The following is a 24,474-nucleotide window of genomic DNA, read 5'->3' on the forward strand; positions in this document are numbered from 1 at the left end:
GGAAGGAAAGCATACACTGTTAGAAATTTCTGTAATTTTACAGCAACTTTACAGTACAAACATACTGTGAATTTACAGTTTTTGCTGTAATAACACATAAATGTAGTAAATTCACAAAAATGTTGTAATTTTTATAGTAAAACCTTACAAATACAGCAAAATTTCATTGTATTTGAATAATTCACAGCAAAAAAAAAATTGTACTTTTTATTTACAGTAAATTGTTTGCGAAATCACAGTATAAAACTCAAAGAATTTTACAGATATTCATTTTGTGATTTTAGCTGAGGTTTTTTACATTATAACTATAGCATTGACTGAATTTTAACCTTAAGAATATGATTTTAAGTCCTAAAAGTATAGCTGAATCATTTTTTAAGCTTAAAAATAGTTTCAATAAAAACTATTTTTTAATTATATTGCATTTTAGTAGTGAATAATTTTGGACTGAAAAGAAGAATAGAGTATGGTACACATGTTTCTTATATTTGATACTGTAACAAATTTAGTTTATTTTTATTTTTTGTCTTATGCAAAATTTTAATTTAACTTTACTTTAGTTCGGAGATGTATAATTTTAATAAATATAACATTAATTTATATAATTTGACAAAAAGATAATATTTTATTCCTTATTAATTTGCGATTATTACATTAAATTAATTCATTTTTAACTGTCGATCGAAGAAAAGTCATTCAACATTCATATAATAAATAATTTGATTATTATAATGACTATTTCGCGTCGGGACAATATATATACATAATACTTTGCAAGAGACTTTCATAGCCTCCCTTGGTCAAGCGCGTCTAGGCGCAGCTCCCAAGGTTGATGGCTCCATACAAGATAGACAACACTATATACGACTAAGGGTTCAAATCGTGGCGTCGCATTTCCGTAATAATGATAATAAAATGCTAATAAAACTTTTTTTTTAGTTAATTTACTTTTATTATAACATATCAGAAAACAATATAAACAGTTTTGATTTTTTATGTAAATATTCAAATGGTAGAATTTCCGAATTAATAGTAGGGAATATTTTCGAAATACATGGTATACTGTAAATTTACAGCACTTTAGTGAAGTAAAATTACATTATTATTTTGATGGATAATTGTTTCTTGTACTTTTGCTGTAAAATCACAACAGAATTTTTTAACAGTGTATATGTTATTGAGTGTACAAAGATTGCAGCAATATAGGCCAGTCGGTGAGTGCGAAAAGTGCACAAAAATACAAACAGCAAAGTCTCAGTGGTTTCTGGTAGTTTAGGGGCTTCATATAAGAGCCCCATAGTTTGCTCTCGATTTCCGGTTGCGAAAAATGGTATAAACAATCGTCAAAGTTTGGAAAACGTAGTTTTTCGATGACTGTTGCTTACAGTTACATTTTAGGGGGAAAAGTTGTTATTCAAAGTTGTAGAGCTTGAAAATACCTTTCAAATGACGGATCATACGTTAAGGGGGTCACTCCGTGTGGCAGACATTTTTTAAGAGTTTTTTTGAGATTTTCTTTTTAAGAACCATGAAAACTTAGGACTCCAAATTTTTACCATATATTCAGTTCCATTTTAACAATAAATTAAAATTTTTGCAAGTAAAAATATTTTACTAATTCCGAATTATAAAACTGGAAAGTGATGATGATCATAAAAACGCCGTCTATCGGCGTCCACGATACTGACTAATTGACTAAACTAAAATCGAAAAATCAAAAGGCATCTTAATCTGTGAGGATGTGACTATCGCCGAAACTAGGATTATTTTAAAATATTAAAAATTGAATTTCTTACGCGGCTTTGAAATTTTTTTTAAAAAAAACGTGATATCATGGACGCCAGTTTGAAAAACACAGTTTTGAGAAAAACGCCTGTCAAAATTTAAGTAATACATTATTCGCTTGGCAACTCCTTGTCTTCTCAGTGCTGTAACTTTCTTAGGATGTCAAAAATAAAACATTCTGTTTATCCACATATTCTACACATATTGTAGAAGTGATTTATAAAAAAAAATTTTTCGATTTTTTGAACCCATCACACGGGGTGACCCCCTTAAAAAAGGTTAATTAGTTTAGTTGCAAATGAATTTAAACCATTAAAAATAGCACTTTTTTAATTGTTTAATAACTTTGTTAATAATTATGGAATTTGTTGATAACTTACCAGGAATATTCCCCTTGCAAGGCTGAATAAATCCCAAAAAAATTCAACTTGATCGGATAAAGAGTTTATGCATAATTCCATTTGTTAACTAAAAACATGTAATTTTTCAACGGAATTTCCCCACTTTTGGACCGGCGAATTTCGTTCTTTTTTCTTGTAAAGTACACTTAAGGAGTCAAACTTTCATTCCAGATAAATGGAAATTCGATTTTTTTTATTTAAGTGCATAATAATGGACTTCAAAAAAGGGTATGTTTGTTTGTCATAAACAAATGGAATAACTCAGTCAATTTTCACTTTATCAATTTGGTGTAAACGGCATTTAATTTCATTTGTTTTCACAAAACTTTTTCAAACAAAAAATCCGACCTAGTTTGAGCATGAGATTTTGTGCTTTTATTTTTCATTTACAGTCAGGTCCCCATACTGTTAGATTCCAAACTGTTATGTCCTCAGTAGTGTTATGTTTTTGCATAACCTCCAAATTCAGAAGTGTTAGGTGACGTCACGTTACGTCATCAATTTTCAGGGCCGTATTCTTAAGCCCAAAGAAAAGAGGGCATATTCTTTTAGGCCAAACTTGAGGTGTATATATTTACGTTCCTGAAAGGTGCACAGTAGGCATACTTTGAGCACATAACAGAGCTGAGTCTGGAAGAGTGGGAAATTTCTGGAAATGTAACGATTACACGCAATGCTACATGCTTGTGTATAAATAATTTAATTCTTTTTTTTGCCAAAATATTATTTTAAAGTCAATAAAATAATATGTATGAAAAAATTTTTGTTGATAAACTTAATAAACATTAATAAAATTTTTTTTACTATCAAAAAAATTGCATTTTGAAAAAATTTAAACTTATTTTTGGATTCAGCGTAAAAAATTGGGCAAATTAAGAAAAACAAGTTGTTCATTTCATGACCATTTAGCTTCCTCAATATATAAAATATAAATTCGTGACGTAATTCACTTACAAAATTTTAGCAAACTCCATCTAAACATATGTATAAAATTAAATTTATCGCATAGAATCGGGATAGAATCCAATCAAACATATAAAATATTTACTAAAGTTAATAATATATTCATTACCTCATTTTAGGTACAAATCTCCATGAAAACCAAATTATGATTTTTTAAAAGCATAACAATCAAAGCATACATTCTTCTTAAGGAAATTTCTTTTTGATGCAGCAAGATATATTCATAAATTAAATGTAATTATATTGCGGTTTGCAAACTTTTGCAATTCGAAATGATTCGAATTTTCTGTTGTCGAGTCGATTAATGTTCGGTTCGACTCGATTAAATGCACACCTCTATTTCATATGCAAATTGCTTCCTTTTTTATGATAGAATAATCATTTAAAAATATTAATATTAAATAAATTATGAAAAAATACAAAATTTGAATTTTTTGTGAAAAAGAAAAATTTCTATTAATTTTATAAATTTTGATAAAAAATATACTTTGTGCAACACCTGTAAGGAAAGTAATACTTTGCATGCCTGTAAAGTAGGCGCAAAACAGTACTTTGCTGCACTAGTGCGGCAAAGTTCTTAAAAACAAATGTCAAGATGTATGTGTGTGTATGTGTGTATATGTGTGTGTGTGTGTGTGTGTATGTCACAAAAATTTAAAAAAAAAAATTAAAATTATTATTATTATTATTATTATTTATTATTATTATTTTTTTTTATTTTTTAAAAAATTTTTTTCATTTTTTAGTTCTTAAACTTTTGGGTTTTTTGGTGATATACATAGGTATTTGTTTTCTATTTGTAGAATACCTGTTTATTACAGTAATATACGCGTAGAAAACCACGTATATTACGTGCGGTATAACATACGTTCCAAACCCTGCTAAACAGTACGTATGTTGGCGTCAACTAACGTTTCCAAACAGCTTTTTTTATCAAAACCAAAAGGTGTTGCACAAAGTACTGTGTGCAACACGTACGATAAGATAAAAAAATTATTTACAAAAATACAAAAAAAATTTTTTTTTGAATTTTAAAAAAATTGTATAAAATTTTTTTTTTAGATATTTTTGAAAATCCTTGTGTCAGATTTTAGGTATTAATGACTGCAATAAACCTGCAAAATTTCAAGACAATCCATCAAAATTTGTTTGAGATAATTTGTACACAATTTTTGTGACATACACACACACACACATACACACACACACACATACACACATACACACACACATACATCTGGACATTTGCTCAGAATTGAATATACATATGTTATAGATGAAAATGAGTCCATATAACCTTCTTTTGAAAAATTGAAAATCGTCACGAATGCAAAGCTTCCTTATGAGGAAGCAAAATGATTAAAATCGGATAATAATTAACAAAGTTATGACCATTTTTATGTGAATTTGACGGCTGAATTCTGTTTGTGGCGGGCGAAATTCCCGCGTACCGAGTTCCCCCACTCCGCCGTCCAAGGGTTGAAAAAAATATCCAAGTACTTTCACTTGATATAAATGAGAAATAAAAGCACAAAATCTCATGTTCAATTTTTTTTCATAAATTACATGTATTGAACTATAAGTGGTGCAATTTTCAATTAAAAATATTAATTATTAACTAGTCAGGAATTTTTTGAAAGATAAAAACTAACTCTCCCCCCTTTTAAACTAGGTCGGATTTTTTGTTTGAAAAAGTTTTGTGAAAACAAATGAAATTAAATGCTGTATACACCAAATTGATAAAGTGAAAATTGACTGAGTTATTCCATTTGTTTATGACAAAAAAACATACCCTTTTTTGAAGTCCATTATTATGCACTTAAATAAAAAAAATCGAATTTCCATTTATCTGGAATGAAAGTTTGACTCCTTAAGTGTACTTTACAAGAAAAAAGAACGAAATTCGCCGGTCCAAAAGTGGGGAAATTCCGTTGAAAAATTACATGTTTTTAGTTAACAAATGGAATTATACATAAACTATTTATCCGATCAAGTTGAATTTTTTTGGGATTTATTCAGCCTTGCAAGGGGAATATTCCTGGTAAGTTATCAACAAATTCCATAATTATTAACAAAGTTATTAAACAATTAAAAAAGTGCTATTTTTAATGGTTTAAATTCATTTGCAACTAAACTAATTAACCACTGAGACTTTTCTGTTTGTATTTTTGTGCACTTTTTGCACTCACCGACTGGCCTAAGAGACAAATTTGCCAAAAAAATTTTAAAAAATAAATTTTTGAACTCTTTTAGTCTTAAATTAAATATGAGACTTGACTGATCACACCTAGGGTGTTGTGGGGTGATGTGCAACGTTTTTTTCGTTGGACGAAAAACATGTCAAATAATTAAATTTTTAAATATTTCAAAATTGAATGACTTAGAGGCATTATAATAGAATATTTCTGCATTATTAGATTTTCAGAATTTTAAATTTTTCCTACAAATTTTTCGCTTTTTCAAAAACGTCTGTTTTTGCATTTTCCAAAAAAGTTGGGGAGATGTGCAACACCAGTAAAATTCAGGTATGTAATGCATAAAAATATCGATGAAAATCTCTTTAATTATCAATTTTAGGCTTTTTCAATGCAAACTAATCGAAATCTGCCTAAAAAAAATTTACTAAGGTATAGTTGACCTCTGAAAAGAATAGATTTCACCAAAGAAAAAAATTTTTTTTGTTTTATTTTTTATTCATTCATAACTGAATAAGGAATATAATTAAAGAAAAATAACTCAGAATTTTTTATTCATCATGTAAATCGCAGTTATGGCACGTAATGTATAAAAACCGCTGCCAAGTTGTACATTTTTATAATTTTGGTGTTCATTTCATGAACACTTTGCTTCCTCATAGAAATAATAATAATTGAAATATAAGAATTACTTTTTATAAAAGGGTTAAAAATCATTAAATCTTGGTCCAAAAAAGTGTTTTTATATATTCTATAAGATGGTAATAATAGTTTAATAATTACACATAAATTAATAAACAAGAATGTTGAAAAAATGATATTTTCCACAATTCTTGATTTTCCAAATACCAATAATTTCATAATTTCTGCCCGAATCAGGTTAAAAAATAGGTCAAACGAAGCGTTTTTTAATGCTCTTCAAGTTGGTAATAATTTTTTGAAGTTACTTTTACATAATTTAAAAAATTTTTTATAAAAGTCTTATTTTTCAAAATTTTAGATTTTTAAAAGTTTAATATCTCCGGTTAATATGGACGAAAAATGTTCAATTAGGGCTCAAAAGATGCGTCTGAAAAAACTCTACAAAACTAAATACAAAACAAAACTAAACTTCTACATTTTTCAACAACATTTTCAAAAAAGTCTTATTTTCTAAAATTTTTGATTTTTTAAAGTTTAATATTTCCGGTTAATATGAACGAAAAATATTCAATTAGGGCTCAAAAGATGCGTGTGAAAAAACTCTACAAAACTAAAGAAAAACATTTATAAGTGTCCTAACATTTTTTTAAGTTATGTCCAAAAAACGATTTTTTACAAAATGAAAAATGCAAAAAAAAAATAGTTTAACTTCATGAATCGGGCTGAAAATACTCTCATTTTATGTCCCCCGGGGAGACCTACAATTTAAAAAAAATTGAGGCCTTTAGCTCTTTCTTGTTCTGAGATATTGAGGCAAATGTAATGTTAGTACACACACACACACACACACACACACACACATCGGGACAAATTTTTAAAATCCGTTTTTTGGACTTCGGAGTTCAAAATACGTCGAAATTTTTTTTTATTTATTTAGAACATTTATACGGGGAGTTCCTGTGCATATATAAAGTACTAAAGTATTAGGCATAATAAAAAAAAATTTATAAATATGTCAAAAAATGACAATCCAAAATTTTGCTAATACAAAGCTTCCTTTATGAGGAAGCAAAAAGAAAAAAGTGTTGCACATCACCCCAAATATGATATTTTGCGAAGAATGATTTATACGCAATACAATGCAATAGAAACACAAAATATAAACAGATATATAAAAACACCTAAAAAACAAACATACAATAAATTTTTAAAAAATATGCAGGGATTAAAAAAGTTTTATTTTTAAAATTTTTTTGTCAAATTTGTCGATTGTTGCAATCTTTGTATAAATTATTAAAATTTTCAGTTATGTATCATTAATCATAGAATTTAATAATCATTCGAATGGTAAATTTGTCAATTTTCTGATATTTGTATTTACAACAAAATTGTGATTTAAAGATTGGTATGATTTTGGGCCGTGCGCGTAAAACCGTACCGATAATTCCCAACGGTGTGTAAATAACTCAAAATTAATTGTTTGTTACGTAAGTTCCCTTTCACCGTTGATCATCACACATAAAGCTGGCCAGAAAATCCAACTTTCTGGCCTAGTAAAGTAATATACTATTTTTTACATGTTTGTACGTCTGATGCTGCCCAATCCACCGACAGTAGGGCAGCTGACGTTTACGAGGCTTTATGTTACACCTTCCTTAAGAATTTCACGAATTATCAGCCGGGAGGAAATGACCAACCAAAATTAGTCGCTGGCTCCTAGACTAAAACATTTCTTTATCAAGTTTAATTTAAATTAAATGGGCATGTCCAAGTTATGAAATGTAAACAAACAAAAAGGTAAACAAACCAAACACAAAAATCGCAATTTTGAAACAGCCCTTTTTCCCATAAAAATTAACATTTTTACACTTTTTTTTAGAAAAATGGTAAATTGGAGTGTCAAAGTTTACAGTGAAATCATTTTTTGCTATGAGCAATAAAAAGCAATTAGTAAAATAATAAATTAAAATGACGACTAAAATAGCATTTTTGACGCGTCGCGAAAAATAAACTGTTTGAGTATATCAACCGCACGGATGGTGAAGAAGTCCCAGTCAGCGATTGGACCTTCAACATGTGAAAGGGGAATTTTTTCCCTTTCTTCCTTGTAATTACAAGAGGAAATGGTAAAAACTTCTTCATCGTCCGTGCAGTTGATAGAGGAGAACGGGGCGAGGCAGCCAATTGCTTTTTATTTCTGCATATTTTTTTCAAATCGTGCGGTATTGATAATGTAGACTGCTTATGGTAGTTTACTTTAGTTGCTAACAGATGGGAATTATTGCTGGAGCAGTTTAGCAGTGACAGTATCATTTATGAAAACAGACTTTTTGGATGTAACTTTTCTAAGAGTTATTTTGGTGATTTTAGTTAATAGAGTTACACGAATGAAATTCTTGTAAAGTGATTTTCAATGCAGAATTTAGTGCTGAAGACGATGGTGTTAATGGAATTGCGATATTTTTAATATTAGGGGTTTTGTGAATGTTTTCTTAAAAAAGTACTCGTGGGGTTAGGCAGCCAACGCTAAATTTTTCGTCTTTTTGTGTTAATTTTATTGGTTCTTCTAAATGTTTTCTCTTTTTTTCCTACTCCAATACATTTTAAACTTAAAATTGAATTTTATAAACCATTTTTTAAGAATAACAAATTCATATTTCCTTAAAATGTTAAATTGAATTTAATTAATGTTACCATTATAATATTATTCAAATATAAATTTTTGAAGTTTACTAACAAAATAAAAGTAAGCTAAGGACAACTACCTTGTTATGTTTTATTAATTTTAACTTTAACTTATGTTTTTTTAACTATTAAAATAGTTGGCCATCTCACCCCACGTTTTTGCAAATATGCCAAAATGTGGTCCTTTGGGAAAAGGGTTGTAGACATTTTTAAGTGCTACCTACGTCAAAATGTTCTATGGCGATTTTTTAGCCAAAAAGACAAGCTTTCTAACGCGATAATAAAATTGAAAAAAACCTATTTAAATAACTGCCTCGCAAACCAAAATGTGCCGTCTTGGCTGCCTTGCCCCGTTCTCCACGGAGAGAGAATATATATTAAATTTTGTAAAAATATTTTCAAATTGGGGAAAAAGTGCGACAAAGCAAAATTTTGATATAAAAAATACTAAACTTAAAAAAAACTTATGTGAAATTTAGTATAATTATATCAAATATCAAGAATATTAATTAAATTCTAATATAACTTTAATAAATTTCACAAAACTTTTTTTAAAGTTTAGTATTTTCTATATCAAAATTTCGCTTTGTTGCACTTTCTCCCCAATTTGTAAAATACTTTTACAAAATTTAATATATATTCTCTCTCCGTGTCCTCTATACTCAAACACTTTTCCTTTTCGCGGCGTGAACTCTGTTGCTGTCAATGCGTTCTTACCATCTGCTCATTACTACTTTTTGAATGGTTGATTTCTTAACTTTTATGATAATATAACACTTTACTGATTCAACTTTTATACATCTACAATGAATTTTATTCAAATAAATAGTGAAAATTAACGATCACTCTGAGTCAAGGAATTTTATTCAAGTTGTTCCATCCCTTAATACAGTAGTATACTTAAAATAACTTTTTTAAAAACTTTACTTAGAAACTAAGTGGTCTGGATTTACCCCAAATTTTAGAAAATTTTCTAAATTGTGGGATAATTCCGGTCATTTAGTTTTATGCGATTAAAGCTTGTCTAAATATTTTTCTGCTCCATAAAATTTATCTAGGGAACTCAAGGAAGAAATTAATGTAATATAATACCAGAAGTATTGCCTTTTATAATAAGAAACTTACGTCATTTGTGAAAATAGGTATTTTGTCAGGATTTACCCCAACTGACCCTATATAATTTTTATTTAAATCAAGTAAATTGTATTTGCTCTCTAAATGTGAAAGACAGTATCATTTATTTATAATTATTTTCCCAAGTCAATCTTTTTCAAGTAAAATCCTTTTTCCTTTTTTTTTAAATTTGCCCATGTCAAATCCTAAACCAAATCCCATGTGAAAAACATTATCCGCCTTATTGAATATCCCTACATGGGAATCCACTTGGAATTTTACAAAGGATTTCACATAGGATTTTATATGGGAATTGACATAGGATTTCATGCAAGATTTCACCTAGGATTTAATATGAGATATCACATAGTATTTTATTAAAGATCCAATGAAGAAATTTTCAAAGGATTAAAAATTATTTAATAAAAAATTAAATAATAAATAGTATTAGTGTTACAAGTCATCAAAAAAGTAAAAAAAAATCGATAATTTGAAACACGTCCTCTGTGCTACAGGTTCTCAGCTCTTATATACTTCTAGAATCGTCTCAACAGTGAGAGAAGTCACTTTCGCCACCTAGCGGTGAAAGTATAGGAGCGACAGTAATCTTTAACATTACTAAGGAAACCATGTGGAATACCATGTAGGATTCCATGTGGTTTTCTATGTGGGGATTTACATGGGATTTTACTTAGGAATTCATTTGGGAATTTATTTCTACACGGAGAGACCGAGATTATTAATTTTTGTATAAAATCACACTAGAATTTACTATTTTCACATGCACTGGAAATAAGGGAACTTTTTGTATTTTTTACTATTTTCTACACTAAGTCACTAATCCGACAAATGTTCACCAAATTAGCAAAGTTTCTTACTATTTCGTCCAATAGTTCCAAACAACTGTAGTAAAACTCAGAAATATTGTGTACGTAAAATTACTATAGTCGTTTGTAAATGCAGAAAGAAAGAGTGAAAGAAAAAATACGGATTTTTATCGCCGGTTTCCCGTCAATTCTTGACTAATGGAGATAAACTGGAAGGATTTTTACATACACAGACACACACACTCACACACTTATATATTTGTTGGATAAATATTTGAAGACACACATATGTTTATTTCACTTAGGTATAGACGCGGTTAATTAATAGGGGAGACTGGGGTAAACCCGCTCACTAGCGATTTTACGCTATGAACTCAACTTAAGATGGAGATATTGGTACTGTGAATAGTACTTAACATTCAACTTATATTAACGAACTTTCGTTTAGTTTCATGAATTCAACATAGAATCAGAGGCGATCAAATGTTTTTAGAGGTGTCAGAAAAAAAACGTATTTTGGATTCTTAAGTTTTTCGATCATTATTTTTGAGTCTTAATTTATCTGGCAAATTTTTTTTGTTGCTATTGGATATTCTTCTTCGAAATACATATATAGTTGTAATTCATGAAATCTATGTTCATTATTTATTAAACCAATTTGTTGTTTATAGAAACGTTTATATAACTCATAAATTATCAATAATAAATCATACTTAAGACGGGAATAAGACGAACTTTAATATTTAAAAAATAAAACTGTTCCGTCTTGAAAAGATAAAGTGAGCGGGTTTACCCTGGAAAATTGTGATTTTGAAATTTGGTATATGTTTATTAAAAAGTTTCTCTAAGTAAAACTAAAAAAGATAAATCAAAAACTCTTTTTTATTTTTTTAGTAGAAATCATAAGCTTTCAAATGATATAAATTAACTTGGACTTAGAGAATAATTTCCTAGATTTTAGCCGATCTGAAAAAAAGTGAGCGGGTTTACCCCAGTCTCCCCTACATTAAGACACAACTGCACGCACGACAACGAATTTAACTGAAATTGTACATCTTTGTTTCCTTATATATTGAATGATGAAAATTTACAGCACTTACGAGAAAGCAGTTTACTGTTAACAACTTATTATAAGACATAGTTCTTGGGACAGGAATAAATGCAAAATTTATTAATTTATAATGGTCAATTTCTGAGATAACGAACGACCTACGTTGCACTTTACATTTAATTATTGTAGATAATATCCAAATTTATTTTACATACGCGAAACATAGTCACTGTCAATGATCGGATGGCATCGGCTCATTTACGGAGATTGATGAAGTTAGCAATCAATAGAAATGCATGCGCCATATGACCGCACTCGCTAGCCACACTTGCTTACCAAAAATTACTACAGTAGATAGAAGGTTTTAGTGGAAAATGTTTTCATTTGTCAGATTTTGTCTAATGAAATTAGATAAAACTATAATCAATTTTCGCTACATTTACAACTCTTACACAAAATATTAAAACTTGCTATTTCAATGTAGCAAATTTATCTATTTCTGTAGTACATTATGATAAAAGTCCCCTTATTTCCGGTTATTGTAACCATTTTTAGTAATTTTTACAGATGTGGGTCTCTCCGTGTACGTAAATTCCTAAGTAAAATCCTATGTAAATCCCCACATAGAAAACCACATGGAATCCTACGCGGTATTCTGCATAGTTTCGTTAGTAATGTTAAAGATTACTGTCGCTCCTATACTTTCACCGCTAGGTAACGAAAGTGACTTCTCTCGCTGTTGAGACGATTCTGGAAGTATATAAGAGCTGAGAACCTGTAGCACAGAGGACGTGTTTCAAATTATCGATTTTTTTACTTTTTTGATGACTTGTAACACTAATACTATTTTTTATTTAATTTTTTATTAAATAATTTTTAATCCTTTCAAAATTTCTTCATTGGATCTTTAATAAAATACTATGTGATATCTCATATTAAATCCTAGGTGAAATCTTGCATGAAATCCTATGTCAATTCCCATATAAAATCCTATGTGAAATCCTTTGTAAAAATCCAAGTGGATTCCCATGTAGGGATATTCAATAAGGCGGATAATGTTTTTCACATGGGATTTGGTTTAGGATTTGACATGGGAAAATTTTAAAAAAAGGAAAAAGGATTTCACTTGGGGATTGGTTTGGGAAAATAATTATAAATAAATGATACTGTTTTTCACATGGGATTTGGTTTAGGATTTGACTGGGAAAAACGTGCAGGATTTCATGTGGGATTTGATATGGTTTTATGCATAGACAAATTGTTCAAATCTCATATGATTATTCCTATCTAAAATCCTGTCTCAATTTCCCATATGGTTTGACATGGGAAACCACATGGTAAACCACGTGGTTTCCTTCATGGAAGTACGGTTTTACATGGTTTTTGACATAGGATCCCATGAGGTTTCCCATATGGTGATTTTTAATAGGGAAAAGTCAGTCACTAATTTAAATAGCAATATTTTACTATAATTAAATAGTTACACTGAAAGAAATGATTTCGGTATGTCAGGAATTTGGTTATGTTTATGAATTTCTGTCAAGTTTTGAGAAACCGATTGCTGATTTTACCTCAATAGTTAGGTTGAATGAGAAATTTATAAATGAGAAACACTTAACCTATAATTTGTAATATGTATGTCAGAATCACACGCACCTCTTTTGGGAGCGAACGAAACTAATGTCAAATCTGGTTAAGAGGTTAGTGCGCTTTAGAAATTTTCGTCTACAGTACCGTCCGCAATTGTCAGTCCACCTATTTTTAAAGGAATGACAAAAATTTTTTAACATATAATTCATGAAAACTAAAATTTTTTTTGGTTTATATTTTGAAAGACGATAAAATTTTGAAAAGAATAAGACCTTACAGAAGTCATTTGGCCAAAATTTGTAGAAGATATTCCTAAAAATCGTCATTTTCAATGTTTTACAAAAATTTAAATAACTTCTAAAATAATGAACGCTTTTTAATAATCTTAGGCTTATTTTAAAGGTCTTTTTCTACGGAATAAGAATTACTTATAGGCATTAACCTGTCATTTTTAACTTGGAATAAGCATGACGTCAAAATTGGACAAAAAAATTGGAAAAATTTAAAATCAATTTTTTGTACTAAAAACTATTCTAGAACATATATAAAACATGATATGGTGTAGATTTTTCAAGAAAATTTAATAAAAATATATGTTTGAATTTCAAAAATTATTTTTCTTTTCATAATATTATTTCAAATTTTTTGAATTTTTTTGTCCAACTTTGACGTCATGCTTATTCCAAGTTAAAAATGACAGGTTAATGCCTATAAGAAATTCTTATTCTGTAGAAAATGGTCTTTAAAATAAGCCTAAGATTATTAAAAAGCGTTCATTATTTTAGAAGTTATTCAAATTTTTGTAAAACATTAAAAATGACGATTTTTAAGAATATCTTCTACAAATTTTGGCCAAATGACTTCTGTAAGGTCTTATTCTTTTCAAAATTTTATCGTCTTTCAAAATATAAACCAAAAAAAATTTTACTTTTTATGAATTTTATTTTAAAAAAATTTTGTCATTCCTTTGAAAATGGGTGGACTGACAATTTCGGACGGTACTGTATTTCTAATGTTATGGTTGAAATACCCTAACTGTTGGGCTGTTTCTATTTCAGCAATACTATATGGGTAATATAACCTAAATTATGCCTGTACCTTCCATATTTTTCTTTCAGTGTAATAGGTAATAACTATTAGTTAAATTTACTTTTGGGTTATGTCAAAATAACTAAAACTTTTGGCATTAACTATAATTCAATTAGTAAACACCAAGAGAATTATTTTTATTTGAATAAAATATATAATTTATTTGATATAGGTAAATAAAAGTAGATTTAGAGAGTGAACAAATAATTTCAGTACTTTAAGCAAATAAAAATTTAATAGATTTAAATAAAAATTGTTTGATGCAAATAAATATTCATTTGATAATATACAAGTAAAATCGTTTATTTGAATCAAGTAAACTGTTTTTTCAGTGTAAATTAGTGAGAATTTCAGTGATTAAGATTTAGAGAGAGAAATAAAAAATTTGAAAACCTTAAATTATGGAATTTTAAAACAAATTATACACAGGTAAAATAATGATTTTAAAAAGTTACCGAGGATAAAAATAACTGGAACGGTTGGAACTTCAAATTTAACTGGTCCAACGTTCTGCATGGGAAAACTTCCGTGTGGCGGTGTCGCCAAGAGTCCTGCTTCTCCTTGCCATCTTCCTGAACTTCGAGCATCGGCCTCGTCGAACACATTTGATTCATTTTGTCGATCTGTCACAGTAATAATTCAAATTTTACAATTTAAAAAGAATTACAATTTTTGAATAAAATTTTTAAAAAATTATATCCTTTAGAGGATGATTTTAAGGTCTAAAATAATTGACTGAATCTAGTTTTAAGCTTAAAAATAGGCTACTTTTCAAAAATTTTGGTTTTACATCCATATCAGAGAAATGTTTTATTTAAATGTACTTGAAGATTTACTCGAACGTTCAATGCACGAAAAAACTGAGAAATACTGAACAATAAATTTTTAATAAAAAGAAGTGTTCCTAACACAGTATTTTTAAGGATATCAAATTGAGACAAAAGAAGTATCAAAATTATTGTTGGAATGCAACGTTTTGACATATTAATGATCTCAATTTCAGAATCTTTCAAAAAACAGCACCCACTTAATTTTGGAAATTAAATTTTAAAGTTAAATATTTTTATTGTTTAAAAGTGACATAAAATTTTAAAAAATTATGTGGGTACCGATAACAACACTAAAAAAAAAGTTTTACTTTTAGCCTGTTTTCGAGGCTGAATTTAAGGTGTAAACGGAGTCAGCCCCATTAAACAAGGACAGACTTATGTGAAATACATGGACTGAATTTAAGGTGTAAACGGAGTCAGACTTTTTTTTTCCTGTGACATGGAGCTAGTTTTAGCTTCATTAAAAATATTTAACTTTAAAATTTTATTTAAAAAATTAAGTGGGTGCTGATAACTGGGTTCTACTTTATTGATTATATATTTTTATGAAAAATTCGCCAATTAGCATCAATTTTAACATTTTTTCTCAACTTTTAACTAAAAATCGATTTTGAATTCTTAACAACAATCTTCCCTAGATAATTTATCTGAAAAGTTACAGTTAAAATTTCAAATGAATCCGTAAAAAATTGAGCGAGTTACAGTATACGCAGTTTTGAAAAATGTATTTTTGAGAGAAACGCTTTTAAAATTTCAAAACGCATTTAGTATATGAAATATTTAAAATATCGACTTAACTTTTTCACTTTTACTTTGCTATCCCAGATAGCACCATATAACCGTTGCTTTATATTTTATACTATAATTAAACTGATTTATATCCCCAAAAATTATCAACAAACTTTAATACGTTTAAAATTTTAAATTATTATGTAAAAAGTAGTTTATTCAATTTTTGTCGACATTCTTTGATGGTTTATGAATTATTTAATCCAATAAAAAAATTGAAAAATAATTTTTTCCTCAATAGTATTAATGAATTAATTGTTTCTTTAATAAAATACAGAATAGAGTGAAGAAAGTTAGAATCTTCAAAAATACTCACAATTTTCATTTTTTTCCTAAAAAATGTCCAAATCTGTAAAATAGGCTATTTTGGGCAAAATTCACAGCCAAAAAACTTGATGAAGACCACGTTAAATTTTAAAGCGTACTTGCGTTTGCGAAGGCAAAAAATAAGTCCCACTTTAATGTTTTTTTTCACAGTTATTTTATTTAAAATATTAAAAACAATTTTTGCACCTTAAAGTACAATATAAAAACTACAAAAAGAAAAAATTGTTTCGTTTTTTAACCGTTATTTACGATTCGTAAAGGGCGCCAAAAATGACAATCTCAAATTTGTAAGAGTTTGCGGTGCCCCCCATAGAGCCTGACAGTCTAAAATCAAAAAAACAAAATTCATTCCTTAGTATACATTAATACCTAGTGAACGTAGGGGAAGTGCGCCGGTTGTGGGCACCCCTACGTAAACTACGACGGCAAGCAGACTTTACTGAACTAAGTATTGCAAGTCGTGTTCGTTGACAATACGGACTTTTCGTATTGATAACGAAACAAATATATGCATTTGTGTAATAGCTGTGAGCATAATAAAGAAAATTTGCATTAAATAAATAAAAAAGTAATTTTGTATTGTTTTCGAAGAGCAACATATGGGTGTAGATTCGTTCAGAAAAAAAGGGTTTAATTTTTTTTTGCAGTGTTGTCATTATATTTTGTGATTTACCTTCGTGTTTAACCAAAATCCTGCATCACAAAATGTGTTGGTCTTTTTAAAAAATGACTTTCATTCCCGGTTGTGGGCACCTTTATGTTAAGGAAGCTCTATCATCTGACAATGATGAGGACTACTGTCTCATCTATCTAAACTTTCTGCCAAGGAAAGTGACAGCCGCAAACTTCATTAAATGCGATGAATATAGTCGTTCAGTGCATTCGAAGTGCGTTATGTTATGCGTACTAGCTACTTCACATGCAAGCATTATGCTTTTGTTAGCGATAAGCATAGTGTGAAAACGTGTCATCATTTTTGTTCTTTATCCCGGCAAATTCTCTTAAAATAAAGAAACTTTCATTTCTTCTTTATTTGTGTTGGTTTCCTTTAATATTTTTCCATTTTTAGCGGATTTTTCAAGGGTGCCCACAACCGGGTACAAAATTTTTTTTGTCAAAAAATTCCCATTTCACTAAATTTCTAATAAAACTTTTTTATTTGAAGGAATCAATTTAATTCCTTCACTGACAGTCACCTTAGACCTCTAGCTTTAAATTCGTACACATATATTTGTATAATATGCACATGGAAAAATGTTATGAGGCAAAAACAAAAAGGTGCCAACAACCGGAACACTTCCCTTATATGTGATGAAATTAAAAAAAATAAAAAAAAAACGAAACTGTGCACAGTGGGACGATATCACCAAAACGTGGCCAAAATGGAAATTTTTTTTTTTATTTTCTACTGTAAATGGTGTGATTTGTTTCCGTGATTATCCAAACTTTAATACCGAGAAGGACGATTTTATGTAAGGTTTGATTTAGCTAGTAGTTCATCGCAAAGTTAGCCTTCGTTCCTCGTCCACACGACGCGTTGCACTAGTTGTGATATTAAGAACTTTAAAAGTGTAGAGAAACAAAGAAAATTGGTCTTTTTAAATCGCTCTCCAAATGGAAAATCTTCCTGAAGGTATACATAAACATTTTATATAACGTTAATATTAATCCACGTTTACGTAAGTGCAAATAAATATTCGTATATATACGTATCTCTATAAATAGTGATTAAATAAAAGTCTATTTTAAAAAATGTTTTTAAAAAAACTTACGCAAACTTATGCTTTTATTCTACCTGGGATTTGTACCTTATAATAATACTTTTGACATATTTTAAAGACTGCTGCCATAAACTGCCTAACAAAGTTTAATAAGCAAATTTTTACCTGATCGCAGTGGAACATAATAACAAATAAATAGTTAAAATCTAAAAGCGGTTTCAAAATCAAATTAAACTTATTACTCAGGGGATTTTAGAGTCGCCGATTACAAATCTGAAATTTTATTTATTTATTTATTCAAAAAATCAAAAATTAAAAAAAAAACAAAATGTCGTATCCAAAATGGCGACAATTTCTTAAAAAAATTTATTAAAATTTAAAAAAATATACTTGTTAAGGAGATTTTGGGGTCGCAGGTTACAAATCTGAAATAAAAAATTATATTAAAATTAAAAACAAATAAATGTTAAAGGGAGGTAAGGTATTTTCTTTCTATATTAATGTATGATATCTTAACCCCTTGGCTGTCAACGAGATTCCTACTGTTTGGGCCAAAAGTGTGTTGAAAAATTTTTTAATGGATTTTTATTAAACTTGGTACCCTAAGGTTTCTGGGGTAGTTGATTACGAATCTGAGATCAGTTTTTCGAAATTCAAAATGTCGGATTCAAGATGACGGAATTTTGTTCAAAATTCATCGAATTTGCTTAAAACTGGTTACTCGGGGGTTTTAAGGGTCGCTGATTACGAATCATATATTAGTTTTCCAAAATTCAAAAGGGTGGATCCAATATGGTGAACGACAAAAGAAAAAAAATTAATTATAATGGCTTGAAACTGAATACTCGGGGGTTTTTAGGATCGCTAATTACGAATCTGACATTAGTTTTTTAAAATTCAAAATTGCGGATCCAATATGTCGGAAATTTTTTTCAATTGGTCAAATTCGCTTGAAAATGGTTACTTGGGGGTTTGCAGGATCGCTAATAACGATTCTGACATTAATTTTTCAAAATTCAAAATGGCGGATCCAATATGGCGGACAACGAAATAAAAATTGATCAGATTGACTTGAAACTAAATACTTGGGAAAATTTATTGAATTCGTTTGAAACTGGTTAAGCTGACATCAGTATGATAATAATTGGTAAAAAAACGCGTCGTTGCATGCAGCTACGTAATACTAAAACCCTTAAGTAACTTCCAAGCCAATTCAATTAATTTTTTATTTTGTCGTCCGCCATACTGTATCAGCTATTTTGGATTTTTAAAAACTGATTTCAGTTTCGTAATCAGCAACCCTGAAAATCCCCGAGTATTCAGTTTTAAGTCAATCTGATCAATTTTTTATTTTGTCGTCTGCCATATTGGATCCGCTATTTTGAATTTTGGAAAAATAATGTCAGATTTGTAATCAGCGACCTCAAAAACCCCCAAGTATTCAGTTTCAAGTCAATTCAATCAATTTTTTTATTCTGTTGTCTGCCATATTGCATCCGCCATTTTTAATTTTAAAAAAATAATGTCAGATTCGTAATCAGCGACCCTAAACACCCCCGAGTAATAAGTTACAATTGATTTGAAACACGTTTTCATATTTTGACCAGGATTTAGTGATTCTGTCCCACTGTGCTGTGGTATTTTTGAAGTCAAAAATTCAAAAGATCAAAATCATCATTTCTTAAAAATTGACTTTAAAAGTACCGCATTTTCGTTTTTTTTTACTTTTTTAATTTCATCACATACGTCCACTATTATAGGTATTAATGTACACTACCGTCGGGAATTATCGGTACGGCTACACGCGCACGGGCCAAAAACATACCACTCATTAAATCAGGAATTTTTTGTAAATACAAATGTCAAAAAATTAACAAATATACCATTCGAAAGATTATTAAATTCTACGGTTAATGATTTTTAGAAGGTGGGGATTTTCATGAAAGAAAGTTAACACTCATCACTTATAATTGTCAAATTATATTTATAACTTTATTATTAATAATACACTCATTTTATATAAAGCGGAACACACGAGGAGAAATCACAGTCGTTCTTATAACGTAAGAGAGATAATACAAAGTATAACGAAGAGGCGCAAACGCAGAGTGCGTAGTAATAGACGCGCAGCCTATCGGCGTACAATATAACTAATAAGTAAAGGGCGGGCGTTTCAAAAATCTGACACTCCCTCCCGTTTGCTCCTTACTTATTTAAAAACAAAATAATGTCAGTCTTTCTTTTAATACAAAAATAAAAATATAACTTGTTAACTCTTCTTATAATTCCTCATCTTGTTAATGATAATAATATCTCAGTTAGTATCTGTAAATAAAAATGATTATTAAACATTCATAATTTCATTAGTTAATGTTTTATGCAACTCGAAAGATAATGGTTTTGTGAATATGTCTGCTATTTGTTCTTTTGACTTAATCCATTTTACAACTATAAGTTTTCTCTCAACACATTCTTTAATGTGATGTTCTTTAATTTCAATGATGTGCCTTAATTTATTCCCACCGTTTGTTTCTACATTAATACACGCTGCTTTGTTATCACACCATAAAACCATCGGCAATAGTGGCCTTGTGATGATCAATTTGATGGAGTTATACATCGACAATAATTCTTGACTTGTCTCACTCATCGCCACATACTCAGCATGACAAGTGGACAATGACACATATGATTGTTTATGTGTTCGCCAAGAAATAGTATCTCCAAACAACTTAATCAAATAACCACTAGTTGTCAATGAATTTTTACAATCACCGAAACTAGCATCTGAAAATCCTTCTAGATTTTCAGTTTTACCTAAATATCGTAAACTCAATTTTTTAGTACCTTTTAAGTATCTAAAAACTCTTTTTTCCAATCATCTTCAGTAGGATTCACCTGGTGTCTACTTAATACGTTAACTGCATAAGTAATGTCCGGCCTAGTTGCTCCTGCTAGATATAATAAACTACCTACTGCTTGACGATAAGGAAAATTAGCTTTTGTTTCGACCTCATTCAAAATCTCATCATCAATATCTTCTTCTCTCATCTTTCTTTCTCTATTAGTTACTTGAGATGTGTTCATGGGAGTTCTTTGTGGATACGAATTATTGAAACCGAATTTGATCAATATTTTATCTATCAATTTTTCTTGATGTAGTTCCATAATTTTATTCGTTTTATCATGATTTATTTGAATACTTAACAATTCTTTTGGCTCACCTAAACAAGTTATTTCAAATTTTTCGTTCAATTTATTTTTAACTTCCGACAATTTTTCCTCATCATTACTTGTTATTAATATATCATCTACGTACAGAAGTAAAATTAAAATTTTCGCATTTTCTCGCCAAATAAATAAACACGGTTCTACTCTTGAATTTTTCAAACCTATATCTAAGACTGCTTTTGTGAATTTATCATTCCACCTTTTAGAACTAATACGTAGTCCATATAACGCTCGTTCTAATTTGCACACCATTTGTTCTCTTTCATTTTTATTGTGATTTGTTCCTTCAGGTATTTCCATATATATTTCCTCATCATTTATCTCACCATTTAAAAAGGCCGTTTTGACATCAAATTGATAAATTTTTAAATTGAATTTATTGGCAATAGCTAGAACTGTTCGTACTAAAGGTAATCTTGACACAGGTGCATATGTTTCAGACAACTCATATACATTTTTGTCTTTAAATCCTCTTATTACTAGTCTCGCTTTGAATTTTTCTCAACCATTTGAATCTATCTTTCTTTTAAATAACCATCTTGAATCTATTATAGTTGCTTTTTGTCCACCTTTTGTTTTTATTGGTCTTTTGATTATTTTCCAAACTCTCATCTTTTCTAAAGACATTAACTCTTCATTTATTGCTTCTTTCCATAAATTTTTATTTACTGAATTCATCGCATCATTATAATTTATCGGTTCTGAATTGATATCAGCTAGTAAAGCATGAGTTCATGCTTTACTAGCTTCATACTAGTTTTATATATATACTTTACTAGTTTCATCGTTTAATTGTAAATTTGTTTCTGTATTATCTTGATTGATTTTTAATATTGATTCATTTTCTATTTCAATTTGCTTATCATTACTTATTAAATTTTTGCGCGGTCTCCCTCTTTTACGTTTGTGTTCTCCCTCCGATTTTATTAACTCTTCTTTATCATTTTCATCTTTTTCAAATTTAGTAAACCATTTTTCTTTGTTTGTCTCATCTTCTATTCTTGGGAAATTTTGTATTTCATTTCTTTTATATTTGTCTCCATAAACTAATTTTTCATTAAACCTTACGTCTCTACTTTCGTAATATTTCCCATCTTCCGGTTTTAATAACTGGTAACCTGTCGGTGTATAACCCACTAATATAACTCGTCGTCCTTCTGGTTTAAATTTGGGACCAATTTTTCTTTGTACTTTAATATAAGCAATACAACCGAATCTTTTAATTTGGTTAATGTCAAAGTTGTGATCAGGACTGAATTTTTCTAAGGGTATTATCATGTTATTTGATTTATGTGGAGTTCGATTATATGCGTAAACTGCAGCTGTTAAAGCTAAGTCACCATAAATACTCTGGTAATTTTGAATCAAACATATAGCAACGCACCTTCTTTTGTATAGTTTGATTGAATCTCTCCGCAACCCCGTTATGTTCTGGTGTGTCAGGACACGCCAGTTGTAATTCCGCACCTAATTTTTGTAATACTTCTATCGTGTACCCACCTGTAAATTCAGTGCCCTGATCTGAACGTAAATAACATACTTTCGCATCATGACCTATTAAATTTCGTGCACTTCTTACAAAATATTCAAAACATTTACCAGTTTCACTCTTCATTTTCATTGGATAAGCCATTGCTAAACGAGAAAAATCATCGATAAAGACATATATATATATACTTGTAATTTTTGGGATATGTAGTGGGAGAAATAGGTCCCATTACATCAGCATGTATGATTTGTAAAGGAGCAGTTGCTCTTGATCTAGTTGATGAAAATGGTAATTTATTGATTTTACTCACCAAACATACGTCGCAATTTAAGAGTTCTTTATTAAAAACTAGGGGAATGTAAAGTATCGTGGCGTGTAAGGTATGGTGGCGGACTTGTCAAATCTGGCATGTAACGTCACATCTGAAGCGCTTTATCACTATGGTCGATGTCTTTTATCGTGATGACATTTTATATGCCGTAGTATTAATGATCAAACGCGTGTTTTGTACTTTAAGTGATTTTGAATAAAAAAGTAGTGAAAAAAAGAAAAAAAGTTTTATTGGATATGTGTGTTAACAGTGCCAGAGTGAAGATTTTTTGAAAATTGAGTCTGGTAAATGTATGGAACGTATTGTTTAGACCTTGGACAACAGTTTTTTGTATTTTACATTTTTCTCAATTCGCACTGTATAAAAGTAACACCATCATATTTTCATCAATAGCTTGTAAGGTATGATGGCGCAATTTTTGTAACGTACAGTGGCGGATCATTTTTTGCACGAGTTTCAATTGTCTTTGCATTTTTTGTGTACTAATGCCTCTTGTGCTCCAACGCAACAATTCTCGAATATGTGACACTTGCGGTCTTTTCTTATTCTAGTTGCGTTAAAACAGTCACCAGCTACTTTACATGTCCAAATTGTAACCATAACTGAAGTGAAACTTTTTTTTCTATAATGTAAAATCATCAATTTTTTCTCTTTTTGTTATTTTTCATCATTTCTAGTAGTTTTAATAAATAATTTTAACATCTACATAATAATTTAGTTAAATACACCAAATGCGCCACCATACCTTACAACTTTCAAAAATAAAAAAAATCAGTTTTTTGCGCCAAGAGCTGTAAAATTTCACTGAATTTAAATTTTAACAGCCGCTTCTGACAGAAATATGCTTAATAGATGTCAGCAACTGCCTGCTTTTGAAATTTTGAAAAATATTGTTTTTTGAGAGAGAGAGACGCAAAAAAGAAAGTGTCCGCTACCATACCTTACACTCCCCTACAGAATTTAGATCTTTATTTTTAGGAAATTTTCTTTGCAATGCTTTTAGATAATCTATAGAAGCATGACCAAATCTGCCATGCCACAATAAAGCTTTATTGTTTACTTTTGTTTTTGTGTTAGTTAATAAAAAGTTCTCATCGTCAGGTAATTCTATTATTGGTAAATCATTTATGTCATGAAATTTTCGGTCCCATATTGTCACATCAAAATTTGATTGTTCGTAAGGATTATTGTTTATTTTGTTTTTTACTTCAATTTCTGAATTTTTATTTATTTCCTCATCGTTATTTATATTAATTTCATTTTCTTTGTTTAAAATAATCGACTCGTCATTTTTAATTGATTCTATTAATTTTTTTTTGTTTACAACGCTTCTTGTGATATATTTATGAGTATTATTTTCCTTTTCAGTTAGATTTACGAACACATCTTTATTTATTAAATCATCAAAATTCTCT

At 29.2% G+C, this 24,474-nt stretch overlaps 1 protein-coding gene across 1 annotated transcript in view; it reads right to left on the minus strand.

Moving 5' to 3' along the window:
• LOC122508867 (adenylate kinase isoenzyme 5) overlaps window positions 1-24,474 on the minus strand; it is a 254,215-nt gene that overhangs the window by 225,953 nt on the left and 3,788 nt on the right. Inside the window, exon 4 of the mRNA XM_043622465.1 lies at window positions 14,797-14,964. Coding sequence (XP_043478400.1) covers window positions 14,797-14,964 — 168 coding nt within the window. The remainder of the gene's footprint in view (window positions 1-14,796; window positions 14,965-24,474) is intronic.

The sequence above is a fragment of the Leptopilina heterotoma genome, unplaced genomic scaffold, assembly GCF_015476425.1.
Source record: "Leptopilina heterotoma isolate Lh14 unplaced genomic scaffold, ASM1547642v1 Lhet_58, whole genome shotgun sequence".
Classification (NCBI taxonomy): domain Eukaryota; kingdom Metazoa; phylum Arthropoda; class Insecta; order Hymenoptera; family Figitidae; genus Leptopilina; species Leptopilina heterotoma.